Source organism: Penicillium atrosanguineum, assembly GCF_028827265.1.
Source record: "Penicillium atrosanguineum strain IBT 20685 chromosome Unknown utg000002l_segment0_segment0, whole genome shotgun sequence".
In the NCBI taxonomy this organism is placed as follows: Eukaryota; Fungi; Ascomycota; class Eurotiomycetes; order Eurotiales; family Aspergillaceae; genus Penicillium; species Penicillium atrosanguineum.
The window spans coordinates 555,220-573,262 of NW_026623134.1; the positions used below are offsets into that span (position 1 = coordinate 555,220).

Below are 18,043 nucleotides of genomic sequence, written 5' to 3' on the forward strand. Positions count from 1 at the left end.
GTCTCCAACTTTTTCTCTCCAGACTGTGACCCACGGTCCTGCTTGTCGCCTCTTCCCCTACACTTGGGCACCTTCTCTCACTCCCCAACCTCTCACATTTCTCTCGTTTCTCTTGCTTCATTTGTTTTATTTCGCTCCCAGTGCTCGCTACCCTCCGCGAATCCGAAGTGTCCTAGTCCCGGTGACTGGAAACCTATCCTGGGAACCCGCAACGTCACCTTCCCGCTTGGCACCTGTCTAGCGAAACTTCCCCCTCGTGCCCTTGACTTTCGCCTCCCCTATATCTTTCGGGAGATCCCTACTTCTTAGCAGGGCTCGATGGATTAAATTGTCCCGGCGAGAACTCGGTCCCCAGCGGCCTCCCTTAATCTAGCTTCACCAAGTCCGTGCACTTGCCACGTCCTCTCACTTCTCCTGTGTCCTCCTTTATCTCTCGTTTCACAACTCGCCCAGCGCTGGTCGAAGGCGAGATTCTTTGGTCTGCTGACCCATTCGCCGTCATGGGTGGCTCGCGTGGTAAGTTGATCGGCGTTCCGCGTGGCAGGAACCCCATTATTGACTCGCCCTTGCGTCCGTCTAGTTCGCTCGTTTATATCAACCTTCGGAGGTTCTAAGAACAATGACTCTAAGAGAGAAAGCAAAAGATTGTCGAGGAACGTGAACCCGTCGGAAATACCGCCCCGCTGGCATACACCTTCCCCCGAAACACCCTCGCCTCCCTCTGAACTGTCTCCCGTCAACGGTGCAAGCCCGAGAAATGACGGCATGGGCTCGCGACCTCCTTCAGTGATCTTCTCGCGCAATCCGCCTCTGATGGAACACACCGTGGACACCCCACCGGAGCTTTCGCCAATCTTCTCCTTTCTCAACATTCATACCAACAAGGTCTACCAAGAAGGCTATTTTTTGAAGCTAAATGACCAGGATGCATGTGAGTCGTCTATTTTTCCCGCATTCACGGGCTTTTGTCTCATGCAGAGGAACCATGTGGACTAACGCAATGCGCAGACGGGCGGCAAACTGCCGATCGCCAGTGGACGGAATGCTATGCCCAACTGGTTGGAACGGTCCTCTCTCTCTGGGAAGCGGCTGCGCTGGACGCAGCAAACGGAGGAGAGCCTCCCGCGACGTTCATCAACCTGGCTGATGCGTCGATCAAGATGGTTCGTTGCTATTTTGTTTTCTTTTAGCGCCTTCTTTGCCTCAGAACTAATTGCCTCGCAGATCGAAACATTACCAATTCGCAACGGAGCAGTCGCACCTCTAAAGAATGTCCTCAGTCTTTCTTCTGCCGGCAAGAATAGATATTTGTTACATTTCAGCTCATTCCATTCAATGACTCAGTGGACGGCTGCAATCCGCCTCGCCATGTACGAGCACACATCTTTATATGAAGCTTACACCGGCTCTCTTATCGCTGCCAGAGGCAAAACCCTTCCGGGAATACAGTCAATTTTGGTTCCCACCAAGTTCAAGCATGAGGATTGGGCACGCGTGCGATTTGGCGCGGGAACTCCCTGGAGAAGATGCTGGTTTGTGATTAATCCGCCAAATGAGAAAGATGTCCAGAAAGCCCGAAAGGCAATGAAGAAGTCTGCTTACGACCGTTTGTCAATGCCGGTCCTTGGAAATATCCAATTCTTCGAAACCAAGAAGACCAAGAAGGTGCAACCGATCGCCACCATCACCAATGTGTACTCGGCGTACGCGATTTACCCGCAATCCAAAGCACTCATTGATAAATCGACACTGGTGAAGCTGGAGGGCCAGATACATATGCACAAGCAACCTCAGTCTTCTGCAGATGGCTTGGTTTTTGTCATGCCTGAGCTGCATGCCGCGGTTTCTGGTTTCGAGACCATGCTTCGGTTCTTATTCCCAATATTCGATACCTTCAACCTTTATGGTCGTCCGACCCGCCTTGTCGCCGACATAAACCACATTAAAAGCATCATGTTTGCTTTCCCCAAGCAGCGTCGATATGGTTATTTGGATGTTTTAGATATAACCAACCTTCTCCAGATTGCTGGAAGTCAGGAATGGAGTGAGGCAGAATGGAGGAAGCAGTTGAAGGAGGCGACACAGAAGCGTATATCCACAGGCCGAAGTCGAACAAGCAGTATCAACAGCAGCAGACCGCGCTACCGCTCGAGCATCTCCGTCCGCAACGGTGACGGACCGATCAACCCTATGCGTCAACCCTTCTCTCTTCCTGAAGGCAAGCCAGAGTTCAATCGTTCTGCAGAAGCTGTCATTCACGAGGTTCCAAGAACTGAGCCCCCGGTTTACCACTCTCGTGGAATGTCAGACATCACGGGCATGCAGACAGGGCCTAGACCTGGCCAGGGCTCAAATGAAAACTCACCTCTCTCGTCTGTCCAGGATCTAGTGCAACGTGAGAGAGCACAGGGTATTGTAGCGCCCATTACTGAGCGCACTAGCTCCGAGAGTGATCGAACCCCTGCCGAACCTGTCCAACCTGTCCTGAATGGAGAACAATTCCCGCCTCGTACGCCTCCATCTCCAGTTGCCAGTCCACCGTCGTTTGTACATGGACCTCGGTCGATGCCTGACAATCGACCCGAAATGACATTGGAGCAGAGAAGGGCCAATAACAGAATGTCCCATGCTACCCTAACACAGCTAACGTCTGTTGGCACAATGAGTACGGCTGGTATTTCAGGCGCTTTGCGTAACCAGCAATCCAGTTCCAGCCTCGATCGACGGTCACAAGGCCCTTATCTAAACAATGGTCTATCTCCAGCGCAGGTCGCATACATGAACCCGGCCCTCATGCATTCTTCGAGTGATGAAGATATTGGTATTGCGATTCCTGTGCGGCCCCCGCAGACCGCAGACCAACGTCCAGCAACTCCCAGTACCGGCGGCACTCCATCACCCCAGCGACGCGTGAATGTCGAAGTTTCCAAGGCTGTCAAGCGCAAGCCTCTTCCTCAAAGACAGATATTTGGGCAGGAACCCCTCTCTCCCGACGGAGAGCCGAGCTTTGACGATCTTCGACATACTCTAGACGAAGATGCGTTGAACCGAATCGCCCCTCACCTCCCGTCCCCTGTGTCTCCTCGCCAACAACGAATTGAGGATGAGAGCGTCTACGACGATGCTTCGACTGTTTCTCCGGACTATGCGAGTACGCACGAATCTATTTACAGCAAGAAGTCTCAGAAGTCCGTTACCAGGCCCAGAATGGGTGTCATGAAGACTGTGGGGATACCGGCCAAGCAGGATCTTGTTATTGGTGACGCTCATTATTCAACGGAAAGGCCTCCGGAGGCCAACTCAGAAATTCCTACAGTTGATTTCGGCCCTACATTGACCTACATGCCTACCACCGGACGCCCGAGTACAGGGGACACTTTGCGCAAGGCCTCAACTCCTCGGAACGACCTGGATGCTGCAGAGCGCTACAGGCTGTCGGTCCCGACAAGCCAAGTGGACCGGGGAAATCAGCGGTCTCCAAGCCAGGAAGAATATCGACGGAGCGTCTTGTGGCAGCCTGGAATGGCCACCAATCGCCCTGTTACTCCTGCCGGAGGCCTCACCCCGGAACAGTATGTCCAGCAGCGAGCAGCACCTAGTCCCCCGATGCATATGCATCACCGTTCCCCATCTAACAACACTCCGCCACAGCCCAGGCCAGTATCTGGTGACTGGGCCAACCAGATCCGGTCCAATTCTCGCATGACTGCTCACCCGGATCCCAACTACCGTCCTTCCTCGCGCGGAACAGGAATGGTGTTGAACAATTACAGCGATTTTTCCAACAACCTTTCCGCCCGTGAGCAGGAGCATGTTGCCCGCGTAACTGGTTCTTCATTCTTCAACTTAAGCCACGCCAACAAAACTCCTCAGCCGCAAGTTCAAGGCGGGGGCTTGGTTTCGACAATCGATGCCCGTGAACGTGAGAAGCGTGAGATGAGGGAGGGGATGTCGAATCAAATGGTTCAACATGCCATCGCCCATCGACAGCAGGTTCTGAACCAGCAACCATATGCTCCACAATACGCCGGTTCGATGTACCATCCCCAGCAGCCTCTTCAGCAGCCCATGTATAACCTGCCTGGAGCCAGCCATACCTGGGATGCCCTGCACCAAATGAACCGCCCTGATGAGCCGCGAAGGAGCTCTTGGTATGGACAAATTCCCCAGACCGCCGTACAAGGTCCGCCGAGCTACCAACAAAGCCAACAATATCCTCCTGGAGAATACCCGAACAACTACAACGCCATGCGCTACTAAGCCACAAAGGCTTCTTTCTCTTTACCGTTTCCTTTCATTATCGTCTTTCAACCTCCTGCACAATCCCTTTCAATCATTTCCTTCAAGTCCAAAACGCCACGTCTGCATCCTTACCAACTAGACCTAGACCTCGTTGCACACGCTGATAGCAGTTTCTATTTTTCCTTGCCTCTACACACTCTTTGTTTTTCTCGCTCGCATTTCGCATCAATATGGAGTTCCAGATCGGTTTGGTGCGGAGTCTTCTCTTTTCCACGCATGGTCTTCCTCGTTTTGGGTCCTTATTGTCCTTTCATTTTGTCCTTGATATTGATCAAGTTTCCAATGTACAGAGATTTGCTCGGAGGCTTCGTCCTTCAAACTGAAAGGGATTTTTATCTGTCTCGGTGAATTATAGTGAATTCTAGTATGGGTCATTTTTTCTCATGTAAGAACGTAATGTTCGTGTGAACCAAAAACAGTCTGCGGCATAGAGGGACTATAATAGTAATAAACGCCAGATTGCCCTATTTCATAGCCCTGTAAGAATTGGTTCAGGGTTTGTACCAGAAGAATCGGCAAGGGTTCCCCCTCATCTTAGTCTTCTCCCGAACACCACCCCCATGGATACATATGTCCAGTTTGATTTCTTCCCCCAGCCGCTAACGGAGCTGAGACTTGCTATCCAGCGTGAATGTCTCCTACGTGGCATTGTTTCAGTAGAGTTTACACAACTTTCAGTGCTATTGATGTGATGAAAGATACATATATGATGGCCTTGGGCATGAAAACAAAACAAATTCAATGTATAGGTATCCCAAAAACGCCACGAGTGCCCACTTTCTCACTTCCCTAGCCCTCCACATGCCACACAACCTTCCATGCTAGTATAGATGGCATCGCTCAACTATGGAAACACACCACAGAAGTAAATCTAGTTAGAGTGCAGCTTCTTGATCCGCATGCCTCCCTCGTACAGACCACGGTCCAGAGCCGCGGCGACTGTCAGAGTGCCACCGATGATGGCGCAAACGCCGGTAAGGAAACCGGTGAAGGTTTTTGGGCGAGTCTCCTTGTTGATGACCTTCATGGGCGAGATGTCGTAGTTGAAGAATACACCGGGGATACCGCCTGCGGCGTGCATGCGCTCCTTGTGGCCCTCGGCAGCATCGTCGCCACCCATCAGGGATCGCTTGTGCGAGGTCACGGAGTACTGGTGGGCTTCAATGCTTCCCTGGGCTCCGTAGGCGAGACCGTGGGTGCCAAGAGGGGCCTTATCGTAGGCGCTGTGGATCGCAGACGAGAATGTTGGGTCCCAGCCTAGAGGGAGGTAAGATGTTGAGACAACCTTGACGAAGTACATGAAGTTGTACGCGGGCTCGTTCGTAGCCTGTTTGGTGTCGTCGAGCGGGTTGGTGTGGTGGTGGTCAGTCCACTGCCATCGGTCCGCGAGCTCAGCAGGAAGCTGAGGACCAAAGCGGAGCTCATGGATCTCGTGGGTCATAGTGTGCTGGTCTTCGGGGGCGGCGCCGGGCATGAGATAGTTCTCCAGATCGTGGGCGTGCATGTTCATGTTGGTGAAGCTACGACCGGGGGCGATGTGGAAGTTGCCAACGACCTTGTTCACTCGAAGAACGCCCTCAATTCGGCAGCCTTCGCGGCGCTGAGCCTGGAGCTTTTCTCCGTATCCTTCCCGTTCACACTGCTCGACGTTGGTTCCGATACCAAAGGCCCATTGCTTTCCGGCATATGCCTCCCGAACTTCGTCGCAAGTGCTGCAGCATCCGGGTTTAATCGCATTCTCTGGTGCATTGGCTCCGTAGCAATCGCCGCAGTATTCCGGGTCGAGGTGGGCGGCGGCGTCAGAAGGGGAGTGCCTGGAAGGAGGTGGAGGTGAGCTCATGGTCACTGTTTAGGTGGATTACTTTCAATTCATAGGAAACTCACAGGTCCAGAGACTGAACATCGATAACCTTGCTTCCCTCTGCAGAAGGTGACAGGCGGACCTTGTTCATTCCATGCGCGACACCCACTTGCTGCTCGCCTGAAACGTCCATAACATCCAAAGTCAGAAGCTCACACGGTAGCCGAGGGAAAGTCATGTTCAAATGGATCTCCATTCTTTCTCCTGTTCAGACCACCCCCACGAGTTAGGATGAGTAAACACCACTGGGCACAAGTTGTTTTGTTTGAGCTCAAATGCGTACCTCTTGACTTGTCAACAATGAGCTCCGGCTCCACCACGATGCGTCGGTAGTCAGCCCATTCTCCCCACACGAGCCATAGGACCACCACCAGCGAGACTATCGTGATAATACCACCAGAGTTCGTGCGAATTCGGGCATCTTCAACGGTCTTGGCGAAGGCGTCTAGCCTCGTGAATCGCGACTTTGCGGGCATCTCGCCAGAACGGGCATAGAGCGAACCGTAAACGCGTGTAGAGAATCAAGGACAGCGGTGGCAGCGCAATCGTCTGAGGGGGAACCATCGGAGACATTAGTAGAGCTCTAACGGAACGCGCAAGCCGGTGGTTAAGCGACCTCGGGGGGGAACACGGGCGGAGCAGAGATGGAATGGGGCATTGAAGAGTCCACTTACCCACAAAAGGTTCAGTCAATGCAATTGACTTTGTCGGACCTAACTTTCCCAGCTGAACCACCCGAGAATGAGGCCTGGTGCAAGTTGGCCAGATCAGATGTACAAGGCTTGAGGGCGTCTATAGATGGACCCGCTGATAGTGAGGACAGATCACAGCCGTTGATTGGTGGGGAACAGCATGACTCAGCATATGAGTCAGCGGGAGCTGCAGAGTCGCGCCCACGTGATCTTCACGTCACTTTTTTCGCATCTTTTGATTATTTCTCGGAGCGCATTGTACCTGCGGCTGCCTGGTCTACGTAAAGACAGGTGCCTGCTTCATTCTTTCCCTAAATTTCTTTCTCCCACGCATCTTCTCTCTCCAGTCATTGCTGAATTTCTCCGAACTCCCTCTGTTGTATGCGAACAACGTCTTCTTGCCTGATTTAAGGCGCGCAGCGCGCAGTCGACTTCACGAAGGCCCCTCAGGTCAACCAACCATCGCCCTTTGTTTTCTCTCGTCGATACTGCTTCGCATCACTTCACTCACCCCCAGTTTCGTCCAAACATACCCCAGGAAAACCATGAAACCGTCTCGTCGCGGCGGCACCAGTGGTGGGGGCATCCGCAAGCAGCGGGGTCCGACACGCACCGATCGGGATGGTGATATGGACATGGAACGACCTGGTGTGAGGGGAGGAAAGCGTGGTCGAGGTGACACCGGACGGTCAAGTGGAGCCAGCCGACCCCAGGCGCGCGCGAGGAATCTGGATCTCCTTGAGACTGCAGTCTCCGGAGGAGGCAAGGATTCTCAGGCCAATATTCGCCAAGGTCAAGGCTCCGGCTCTAGCAACAGCAACCTGGAATCTTTCAGTGTAAGCGGATGGAAGAACAGCAAGGCGGCAGGCAAGCGCGACGGCGGCGTCGAAAGCCTCACCGCATTTCTCGAGAGACGAATGAATGCAATCGTTAAATCTGGACCCCGCGCTAAAATCACCAAGGTATGTTCAACATTACAAGCGGTTTATATATATCAACGCCAACGTCACCCGCGCCGGTATTTGCTCGTTGCGGACGAGCTCCCACATCGTCGGTCGACACTACCTGGGCTCCCTGCCGATTCTTCCTTTGGGTGACGGGCGTCTTTCAAGGTCTTTTGCACCTTGCTAACGATCGATTAGTCGCGCGTCGAAGGCGACATTCTCGTTGTTTTCGTCAAGCGAGAACTGGCGGATCGGATGATTCGAACCAATGGCAATCTGTGGGCAGGCGTTAACATCACCGTCAAACGATACGATGGATCTTCGACTGCAGCACTGGATCACGACCTGGCTACTAGCAACGGCACCTCTGCCGCGACCGCAGACACAAAATCCAAGATGACGGAGATCCTCAGCAAGCGCTACTTTCCGGAATCAAAAATTCTCGACCTTTCAAAGCTCGGAACCGACGAAGGCCTGCGGGCCATGGGAATCTTTAACAGCACCTCTACGGAGTCGAAGTTTTTCCCGGCCCTGATGAAGGTCTGGGAGATGCAGTTCACCAACTCCACCGAGAGACGCGAGGCAGTGGAGAGTGTCAGCTTGTCTGACAACCAACTTGCCAACATTACAGTCGTTACTACTCTCGCTCAGACCATCCCCGATCTGAAAAATCTAGACCTTAAAAACAATAACTTCAAAGACGCTTCTTCACTGACCGGCTGGCGGTGGAAGTTCCGAAACCTGGAGTTCCTGGATCTGACTGGAAACCCCATCAGTGCCGTCCCGACTTTCAAGGACACCATGCTCAAGTGGTACCCCAAACTACGGGTCTTGAACAACGTTGAAGTTCGAACTGCAGAAGAAATTGCTGCGCAGAAAAAGACACCCATCCCTGTCTCAGCACCTGTCTACCAGGACGAGTCTCAGATTGCGGAAAACTTCATTCGTGGCTTCTTTATTGGCTACGACACCAACCGCCCCGAGCTTGTCAATGGGTTTTACGACAAGGAATCTACCTTCTCCATAAACATCAACACGCAGGCTCCCAAGGCTCAGCAAACTGGAACGGCGGGCTGGGATCCTTACATCAAGAGAAGCCGCAACCTTCTCAAAATCAGCCATCTTTCTGCACGCATGTCGCGTGCTTTCACTGGCGCCGAGAAAATTCTCGAGCTGTGGAACGATCTCCCTCAAACTCGCCACCCCGACATCAGTACGCATGCTGATGATTATCTTATTGAATGCCATCAAATGCCGGGACTCCCTGACCCCACTGGACAGAGCGCTACTGGTGTTGGTGGTCTTATCATCATGGTGCACGGAAAGTTCGAGGAAAGTGTTGGAGGCAAGGTAGAAACCCGCAGTTTCGACCGCACTTTCATCATTGGGCCCGGTGGTGGCCTCGGCGGCATCCGAGTTGTCAGTGATGTGTTGTGTCTCCGAGCTTACGGTGGCAATGAGGCGTGGAGCCCCGAGAGTCAGGCTATTCCTCAGGCCATTCCTCAGGCAGTTGCTCACCCCGCCGCCGTGGCCCCAGCCCCAGTCCCTGCTGCCCCTGTTCCTCAACTCGCCCTCCCTGCGGGCTACGGCGCCCCTGCCCCCGGTAAACCCGATACTCAAGTCCAGCAAGAACAACTCGTCGCTCAGATGAGCGCCAAGTCTGGCATGACCCTCCAATTCTCGGAGATGGCCCTCTCGGGCAATGGTTGGAACCCCGAAGCCGCTTGGAAGAACTTCGAAGAATTGAAGGTAAATCACACCTAAAACTCATATGATGAGAGGTAGATGCTAACATGACTTTAATAGGCACAGGGTACTCTCCCCGCTGACGCTTTCCTCCCTACGGCATGAGCGGTCTCTCCAACCTGATCTCCGGCGCAGCCTTACCTCACTCCCTAATGCAGTCCCTACCAATCTGCTCCGCTTTCTAATGTGTCGCGATAATGGATTGCTCAGTGCGCCGTATGCCGGAGATATGATTTAACTGAAGTTGCTTTCCTTTTTGCATGGCTTGGGCGAATGGCAATGTTTTCGTGACTGTATCTTTCAACTCTGTACTCTACAAATGACTTAAAATGGGCTAGGAACAAAAATAACGAGCTCGAAAGCATATTCTACATATATCGAATTTCCTCTGAAATTGTAGTTGTATTTTGGGATTTTATACAGCTGAGGTTGCGTAAGACGCCAAGTGGCCCGGGTGGCCCCCCAGCATGCGGCCCGCGCCACTCGCCTGACCTCACTGTCCAACTTCCTCTCGACCTTACTTGGTTTCCCCTTTATTTTTTGGCCAAGTGCAGGATGAGTCTGGCAAGCTAATGGGATGGCTGCGATTACTGTCCCAACGACCGGCTCAATGCCGCCCAACGAGGAGCCCACGCTTGACGCCTTGGATGCAGGTGCGGACAACTGAACGCTGTGCGCCCACCAACCGGTGTACTGACCTATATATGTACAGTGGACTATGACCCTATCGACCACTTGAATGCTATATTCTCACATACCTCCACCCTATCCTCCGCCTCCCAAATCTCCGACGCGCTCCATACCTACGAAGATGAATTGGACTACGACATCAGCACGCTGGTGGAGGAGCAGGTCACGTCCAATGCCGAGAGCGTGGAACGTATCCAGACAGCCAAAGCGGATCTATCGGAGCTATTCAAGAAGATCGACGAGGTGCGAGAGCGCGCGTTGACGACCGAGCAGGCGATCACGGATATGACGGCCGACATCAAGCAATTGGACAATGCAAAGAAGAACCTCACACTGTCGATGACGGCCTTGAAGCGATTACAAATGCTTACGACCGCGTATGATCAGCTGCAAGCGCTCAGTCGCACTCGACAGTACGGCGAATGCGCGCAGCTTCTCCAGGCGGTGATCCAGCTCATGGCACATTTCAAGTCGTACCGATCGATCGACCAAATCGCCATTCTGAGCCGAAATGTGGCAGATATACAACGGGATCTTTTGGAGCAGGTTTGTGAGGACTTCGAAATCGCCTTTGCTAAAAGTGAGGTGGCTCAGAGGCGGGGTGTTCTTTCAGAGGCATGCTTAGTCGCTGATGCACTGGGCGAGCATGCTCGATCTCGCCTTGTGACTTGGTACTGCAATACCCAGCTCCGAGAGTACCGCCAGGTCTTCAGGAACAATGAAGAAGCTGGATCCTTGGACAACATCTCTCGAAGATACGCGTGGTTCCGACGGATATTGAAGATTTACGACGAAGAGAACGCGTCTATCTTCCCGGCCTCTTGGAGAGTGAATGAAATTTTGGCCAATGTTTTCTGTGAAGGCACACGAGACGACTATAAAGGTATCCTGGCTCGGTCGGTGCGCAGCGGTCAGGCAATTGATGTCAACCTGCTGCTCTCTTGTTTGCAAGAAACACTGGAATTCGAGCATTCTCTTGAACGTCGATTTGCACCTTCATCTCGCGCTTCCACAGACACCTTTACTTCGACCGAGATCCCTACGTTCGGTCAATCTATTTCCGAGGCATTTGAGCCGTATCTTAGTGTCTGGGTGGAAGCACAGGACAAGCAGCTGGCTGCTCTCTTGCCGAAGTACCGCCAACAACCCCTGAAGCCCCCAGATGAGGAATTCAACCCCCATACCGTCATTGCATCATCAATCGAGCTCTTTAACTTCTACCGACACTCTTTGCAACAGTGTGCGAAGCTGTCGACTGGTGGCAGTTTAGCAGAGCTGGCAAAGGTATTTGCGAAATACTTGGACCAATATGCACAGCAGGTTCTTCTCAATTACATTAGCGAACGCCCTTCAGCACACACACCATCAAAGGTTCCGTCGATAGAGGACTTGGTGTCGGTCCTTAACACGGCCGACTACTGCTATACCACATGCAACCAATTAGAAGAGAAAATCAAGGGCCGCCTTGATGAGTCTCTGAAGCAAAGTGTCGACCTGCAAAGCCAAGCAGACTCTTTCATGGGAATTGCATCTGCTGCCGTACGAGGCCTTGTTCGTCAGGTTGAAGTCCATCTGGAGCCTTGCTGGCGAGAAATGCGCAATACGCCGTGGAGTAAGATTGAAGCTGTTAGCGACCAGAGTTCCTATGTTGCTGAGCTGCTCTCTCATGCCAAAGATAAAGCATCTGAGATCCTTCAATTGCTGCAAAAGCAGCAGTATGCGCGAGCCTTTTCTGACCATGTGGTCGAGTTGATGTCGAATCTGTTCGTCAGCAATGTCTTCCAATGCAAACCTGTTTCAGAAACTGGCGCCGAACAGGTATGTATCATCTCCATCACCTACCATCGTGTTTCGAACTAACACTGCTTTAGATGCTCCTTGACTCCTACACCCTCAAGAGCGGACTCTCATCACTCCTTCCCGCTCCAGCCCCAGCAGGCTTTGTCAAGCGGGTCAACACCAGCTTTTTCAGGATTGAGACCCTCCTCAAAACCCTGCAAGTCCGACCATCACCGCCCGAGGCTCTTGTACAAGCATACCTGATTCATATCGCGGACCGCAACAACAACAACTTCCGCAAGATCCTTGACATCAAAGGCATCCGCAGCCGCCAAGAACAGAACCACCTCGTCGAGCTATTCCAGCTACACAAAGCATCGGACCGCTACGCTTCCAGCCTCCAACAAAGCAACCCGATTCTCACAGCATTACAAGGTCCCCCTACAGCACCGACAACCGGCTCCGTCTCGCAAGGCCTAGGCCCGTCCCTGCCCTCCCGCTTCGACGCCTCCATGCTCGGATCAGCCATCATATCAGCTGCCAAAGACGGTGTCGATCGCTTCGGAAACCCCAGCTTGTCATCTGGTGTCGCGGGCATCACAGGCACTACCTCAAACAGCAGTATCGCCCGGGATTCCGGAGCTTCGTCGCCAGCCCCTGCTACTGCTACTGCACAGCAGGCAAGCCACACGCATACTCCATCCGAGTCCACGGCTGCAGGCAATTTGAACGAGAACCTGAAGAATATCGGCAAGTTCTTCCGTCGGGATCTCGGTGGATTTGGAGGTCGCTTCGGGGGCCAGTGACGACGTTGCATAGCTTTTTCGTGTTCATGGCATCTCAAACCGGGGGCCCCATTGTAATTAATTATATTTCAGCTATACAGATACCGTGAATAGATCTTATGGGTTTGTGCTCGACTACTTTGAGAACGTATACATCTTGGTTAAAAAGTTTCGCTTATTAACAAAATAGGAGAGATAGATAGATAATGAACGTGTCATGAGTATTTCATTTGGTTTGAGTACAAACAAAAGGACACCCAGTCCACATCCCATGCCATGCGACGGCCAGTCAGTTCCAGTCCGCCCTTCCCTACATCGACTACGAAGACATCAAGACACTACGAGCTAATGGTAGAGAAAACCTATCGACTTCAAAATAGTTAGCAATTGCTTCCAAAACCGAATCATGGTGAAGTGAGGAAGAGATGCAAAACATGGCAAGGCGTCATTAAAAAATTAGAGTGTTGTTGTTGCGTTTTAATCGTCAGAGCCGTAGCTCGGGGTTAAAAATGTATAATCATTCGCCGGTGCGGTGCAGGATGTGAAAGGGGGATATGGAACAAAAAAAGGATCAACTCACCATTTCAGTCGAGACAGATAATGGAGCGTACTTCTACGTCCATTGAACAAGTCCGGAAATTTCGTAGCCAGTCATAGTCGTTTTCATTCACCAACCCTTTTCGGGGTTGGGTCAAGTAAATCTAATACATGGCATCGTGTCCCATCAGATGGCGAGGCGCTTAGTCGAACAGCCCGAAGCCCATGTCGTCGTCCTCAGACTCCTCAGCCTCAGCAGCAGCGGCCTCCTCCTTGGGGGCGTCACCGGCAGCGGGGGCGGCGGCGGCGGGAGCAGCAGAAGCGTAGGCATCGGGGTTAGCGATGCGGTCCTTGAGCTCATCAATCTCGGGCCAGGAGTAGTCGGTCTCGACAGCGACAGCGAGGACCTTCTTGTAGGCGTTGATGACGGAGTGGATGGTAGCCGGCAGAGTGGGGATGCTGGTAGCAAGGGACAGGCAGGTGATGGTGGAGATCGCCTGGCTGAAGGCCTTGAGGAGCTGCTCATCGGTGATGTCGAGGACATCGGCGCTGAAGCACTGACCACCATCGTAGACCTGCTGAATGCTCATACCGTAGGTGAAGGGAGAGATGTTCAACAGGTTGAGCAGAGAGGCCTCGGAGGCACCGACCTTGGTACCGGCCTCAACGAGCTTGAGGTCGGAGACAATCTCAATGGTACCACGAGCAATCTTGGTGGGGACACCAAGAGCCTGGAAGAAGGAGGTCTTACCGGGCTCCATACCGGTGTTACCGGCGGGAACCCAGACGTCACCGGGAGCGAAGGCACCGGCACGGGCGGGGGCAGCGACACGGTTAGCAAGGATCTTCTCCTTGATAGCAGAGAGGTCGCCGTTGGTGAAAATGAAACCAACGTTGCCTAAAACAAGAGATGTTAGTTCAATCGATTCCGGAAGAATAGCAAAATCGAATTGGACGCAAACTCACCCTTGACGTGGGGCATCAGGCGCTCGAACTCAGGGTTCTCAGCAATGAAGCCCTTGAGAGCACGGCGGACCATGGTGTTCTTTCCCATCAGGACGACACCCTCTCCACGGAGGGAGATACGGATCTCGTGCATCTGCTGAGAAGCCACATTGTCGACACCGACAATGAAGACGGTGCGGTACTCATCGAGAAGGGCCTTGAGCTTATCGAAGTAAGCGGCCTTGGTAGCGGACTTGCCCCCCATTTCTTCTTGCTGTTATGAAGATAGGTTGTTTAAGGGTATTTGGTGGTTGATGGAGGAAGAGAGTTCACGGGGTGCGGAATTGTGGGAAATTCTTTTTCGGTTCGCTAGTGCGTCACGTGATGGCATACACTGGGCCGGGTGAGTAAGCGACGTGGGAGCTCCTCAAGCTCGAGATCAAGATCAAGATCGGAATCGTTTATGTTCTTTTTTATTACTACTTGTCAGGCAATTCGGCTCCCTTGATTGAAATTCTTTGCCATTTGCAACGGGTAAATTTTTTGATTAAGGTTGGTGCACCTACATCGACCCCTCGCGGCGTTGAAATTTTTGCCGAGTCCATTCAAGATCAAATTCGTCATGGCGAGCTTCCAACACCCTTTCCAGTGTCTGGAGTATGTCAATCGACAGGCAAACGGCCAACAGGACGTGCTGGTTGCCTCAGCAGGCCGGAAACTCTACACCTATTCCGCAGCCACTGGGCAGCGCCTGGATGTATGGCCCCAGGACGTAGACAGCTCGGAATCTGCTGCTACAGCTTCTACAGAGGGACAGACAATCCCGGAAGAAAGCAAAAATGCCACCGAAGAACAATCTGAGCAGAAGAAGGCGCCAAAGAAGAGCGCCAAAACCAAGGCTCCGGTTTGGACCAATATTCCCCTCATGGTTGTCTCTCGCGACAGCAAACATGTAGCAGTCGTCACCAGCGAGGACAAGTGTATTCGTGTTTTCAGCTTGGGTGAAGAGGGCAAGCTGCAGCAGCTCAGTTCTCGGTAGGTGACATCTCTGCACGTCTATAGTAGGCAAATAAATACTAATCTGCTCGCAGAACAATGCCAAAGCGTCCAAGTTCATTGACACTGACACCTGATGGTCAAACTCTCCTGTGCGGTGACAAGTTTGGAGACGCTTATTCTTTGCCATTGATTCCTGAGGGGTACGTGAAGCGTGCTGAGCCAAAGCCACGCAATGTTGGAATTCCTGCGGCGACACCACTCACGGTACACACAAAGCGCAATCTGGAGACCTTGGAACAGCAAAAGCGAACAGCCCCCAATAAGCCCGCCCCGGAAGAGAAAGAAGCTCTAAACTTCGAGCATCAGGCTATCCTCGGCCATGTGTCGGTCCTTCTGGATTTGATCTCCGCATCTGTGCCTGGAGATTCGCCTGACAGCCCCACACGAAACTATGTCCTCACTGCAGACCGCGATGAGCATATTCGTGTCTCTCGCGGAGTTCCTCAAGTGCACGTCATTGAGCAGTACTGCCTGGGGCACACCTCTTTTGTCAGCAAACTCTGCATTCCATCATGGGCCCCCAAGGTACTTGTTTCTGGTGGTGGCGATGGCTACCTGATTGTCTGGAACTGGAGGGCGGGACAGATCATCCAGAAGATTTCACTTAATAAGGCTGTGCAAGCCCAGGACGTCATTGTTCGCGGTATCTGGGAGGTTTCTCTCCAACAAACCGCTGGTCCCGTGAACGCCATTCTGGTTGCGTTGGAAGGGTATGTATCACCCCAGATCAATCAATGAACCCAGCTAATCTCTACATCAGGTGCCCAGAGCTTCTGTCCTTCACTATTGAGGGTGACAATACCCTCAAGCCCCAGGGTACCATCCAGCTCTCCGGAAATGTTCTCGACGTGACTGGTATTACCTCAAAGGGAACCATTTCCGTCTCTGTGGACACGGTCCGGGAAGCTAGCTCGACAGAGATGTGGAAATCGAGCCCTAGCGCATCTCAGACTTTGATTGAATCCTTCCAAGTCAGTTCCTCCCCTGGAACTCTCACCTGGAGCCCGGCAGATGATTCAATGACGACTGAAATCAACGCTGCGGGGACTACTGATCTTCCAGCGAGTCTCGACGGGAAGGACAAGAAGACATTCGATGATTGCTTATACACACTGGGAAATCTTCGAAAGATGAAGTTTGATGATTGAGCCAAAGCATTTTCAATGCAGTAATTAATGTATACCAAGACAAAAAGCTTGAAAGAGCATCTTTGAGAGCGAATGCATGCAATGACCCCATAATTAGACAATCCTTAACTACCGAGAAGCCCTGGAGCATTCAACTTCCACCTATGTGCTAGTTATATAATGACAGCTCTCAAACATCATCACCGGCAGCACGTCGAATCGCCACGGTCAACTCATCGGGTTTGCTGTAAAAGGGACTATGCGACGCATCGACTGTTTCTGTGTTTATGTCGAAGCCCTTGGCCGTCTCCTCTACCATCATCATCTGCACGGCCAATGGGATCGCTGCATCCTTCAGGCAATAAAGATAGGTACTTGGGACATGTTTCCAAGCCGCATAAGTGCAGGGACTATGGAAAGTCTGATAGCTGTGAGCTGCAAGAGCAGCCACAGCATTCTTGACCTGTTCATCATCGCAATCGTTGTAGAAAATCTGGTCCGGAGTCGCAGAGTGAACTTCCAGTCGGTCATCAGATACCATGAACCAAGGCAGATCGTTTCCGCCAAAGGCACTAATCAGCGATTGTCCCTCGGGAATAATGAAGGAGCAACAGAAGAAGAGGTGGGTAACGCCACCTCTCAGCCCTTTTTCTTGCCGTGTCTTGATGTCTAGACCTTTGATGGCTTCGTTCGACGGTAGACTGCCATAGGAGTGGACGACAACCACCACATTTTGACCCGCATCTACTGCAGTCTCGATTTGAGTGCGGATGTGTGATACATCAGCCGAGAAGTCAAGATAATGACTGGGCGGGTTGACAGAGGGTAAGTGGACCTTGCAGGTTGAGTAATTGGCTGCTTCGAGTCCTTGAATGACTGTATCGAAGCAATCAGGACTATGCCATGCGCCGGGGACAAAAAGGACTGTAGTGGACGCAGGCATGACTGGGATGATCACGAGGCCAGGTCCTGAGGGTGATTGTGGAAATTGAACTATTCAATGTTCGCGGGGGACTCTGAGTATTCTCCAACGGGAAAACGGTCAGATATGAGGTCTCTTCGTTCGCTCGGTTCTCCAAACCTCCTCTCGGTTATCTATTTATAGATTTCTGTGCATTTTATCTCACCTTTTTTCGGTTTAGATGAAAGATGGATATGCATTATCTCTAGGGCTTCGCGGCAATATTTTCCCGAAACCAAGGAACGGCCCAAAAAAAAATGAAGCTAGAGAATGTCAAATGAAGCGAGAGAATAGTGGGAGACCAAAACTAGAGCATTAGGCAAGTGGATCCACCCGGCTATGCAGATTGTAGGCTACTGAAGAGTGGCTGAAGGGGATACGAGGGATCAGTCGGGGCCGATCCAACGAACTCGGGTCACTGAGATGCAGATCAGCGGAATAACCTTGTTTTATTGCTTATATCGGGCGATCGCGCTACACGAGTCATGTATCAATCGATTTCCGGGATAATTAGACGACAATGTCTGACTACAATCTCGTAAGCTTCAGCCTGATCCATACCAGTTTCCTGATCCGGGGGTGGTGCCATCTCCGCGGGTTTGTTGGGTGGGGGAA

At 52.2% G+C, this 18,043-nt stretch overlaps 7 protein-coding genes across 7 annotated transcripts; 4 read left to right on the forward strand and 3 right to left on the reverse strand.

The window, feature by feature from the left end:
* Positions 1-500: 500 nt before the first annotated feature.
* Positions 501-4,260, forward strand: N7443_001946 (uncharacterized protein; the record flags this gene model as incomplete). The annotated part of the gene is made up of 4 exons (XM_056882002.1): positions 501-516; positions 581-931; positions 1,009-1,163; positions 1,225-4,260. 4 exons carry the CDS (start codon positions 501-503, stop codon positions 4,258-4,260), a joined length of 3,558 nt encoding a protein of 1,185 aa, XP_056743843.1.
* A 913-nt stretch (positions 4,261-5,173) lies between these two features.
* On the reverse strand, positions 5,174-6,639 carry N7443_001947 (retrograde cargo receptor ERV46; the record flags this gene model as incomplete). The annotated part of the gene is made up of 3 exons (XM_056882003.1): positions 5,174-6,116; positions 6,187-6,367; positions 6,447-6,639. 3 exons carry the CDS (start codon positions 6,637-6,639, stop codon positions 5,174-5,176), a joined length of 1,317 nt encoding a protein of 438 aa, XP_056743844.1.
* A 761-nt stretch (positions 6,640-7,400) lies between these two features.
* N7443_001948 (uncharacterized protein) lies at positions 7,401-9,650 on the forward strand (the record flags this gene model as incomplete). Its single annotated transcript, XM_056882004.1, has 3 exons — positions 7,401-7,817; positions 7,998-9,548; positions 9,606-9,650. The coding sequence occupies 3 exons, from the start codon at positions 7,401-7,403 to the stop codon at positions 9,648-9,650; spliced, it is 2,013 nt and encodes a 670-aa protein (XP_056743845.1).
* A 505-nt stretch (positions 9,651-10,155) lies between these two features.
* Positions 10,156-12,820, forward strand: N7443_001949 (putative GARP complex subunit Vps53; the record flags this gene model as incomplete). The annotated part of the gene is made up of 3 exons (XM_056882005.1): positions 10,156-10,198; positions 10,258-12,053; positions 12,107-12,820. The coding sequence occupies 3 exons, from the start codon at positions 10,156-10,158 to the stop codon at positions 12,818-12,820; spliced, it is 2,553 nt and encodes an 850-aa protein (XP_056743846.1).
* Positions 12,821-13,539: 719 nt separating this feature from the next.
* On the reverse strand, positions 13,540-14,546 carry N7443_001950 (60S ribosomal protein uL10; the record flags this gene model as incomplete). The annotated part of the gene is made up of 2 exons (XM_056882006.1): positions 13,540-14,234; positions 14,303-14,546. 2 exons carry the CDS (start codon positions 14,544-14,546, stop codon positions 13,540-13,542), a joined length of 939 nt encoding a protein of 312 aa, XP_056743847.1.
* Positions 14,547-14,903: 357 nt separating this feature from the next.
* On the forward strand, positions 14,904-16,488 carry trm82 (putative tRNA methyltransferase; the record flags this gene model as incomplete). The annotated part of the gene is made up of 3 exons (XM_056882007.1): positions 14,904-15,316; positions 15,373-16,050; positions 16,101-16,488. The coding sequence occupies 3 exons, from the start codon at positions 14,904-14,906 to the stop codon at positions 16,486-16,488; spliced, it is 1,479 nt and encodes a 492-aa protein (XP_056743848.1).
* Positions 16,489-16,657: 169 nt separating this feature from the next.
* N7443_001952 (alpha/beta hydrolase) lies at positions 16,658-17,410 on the reverse strand (the record flags this gene model as incomplete). Its single annotated transcript, XM_056882008.1, has 1 exon — positions 16,658-17,410. One exon carries the CDS (start codon positions 17,408-17,410, stop codon positions 16,658-16,660), a length of 753 nt encoding a protein of 250 aa, XP_056743849.1.
* Positions 17,411-18,043: the final 633 nt, after the last annotated feature.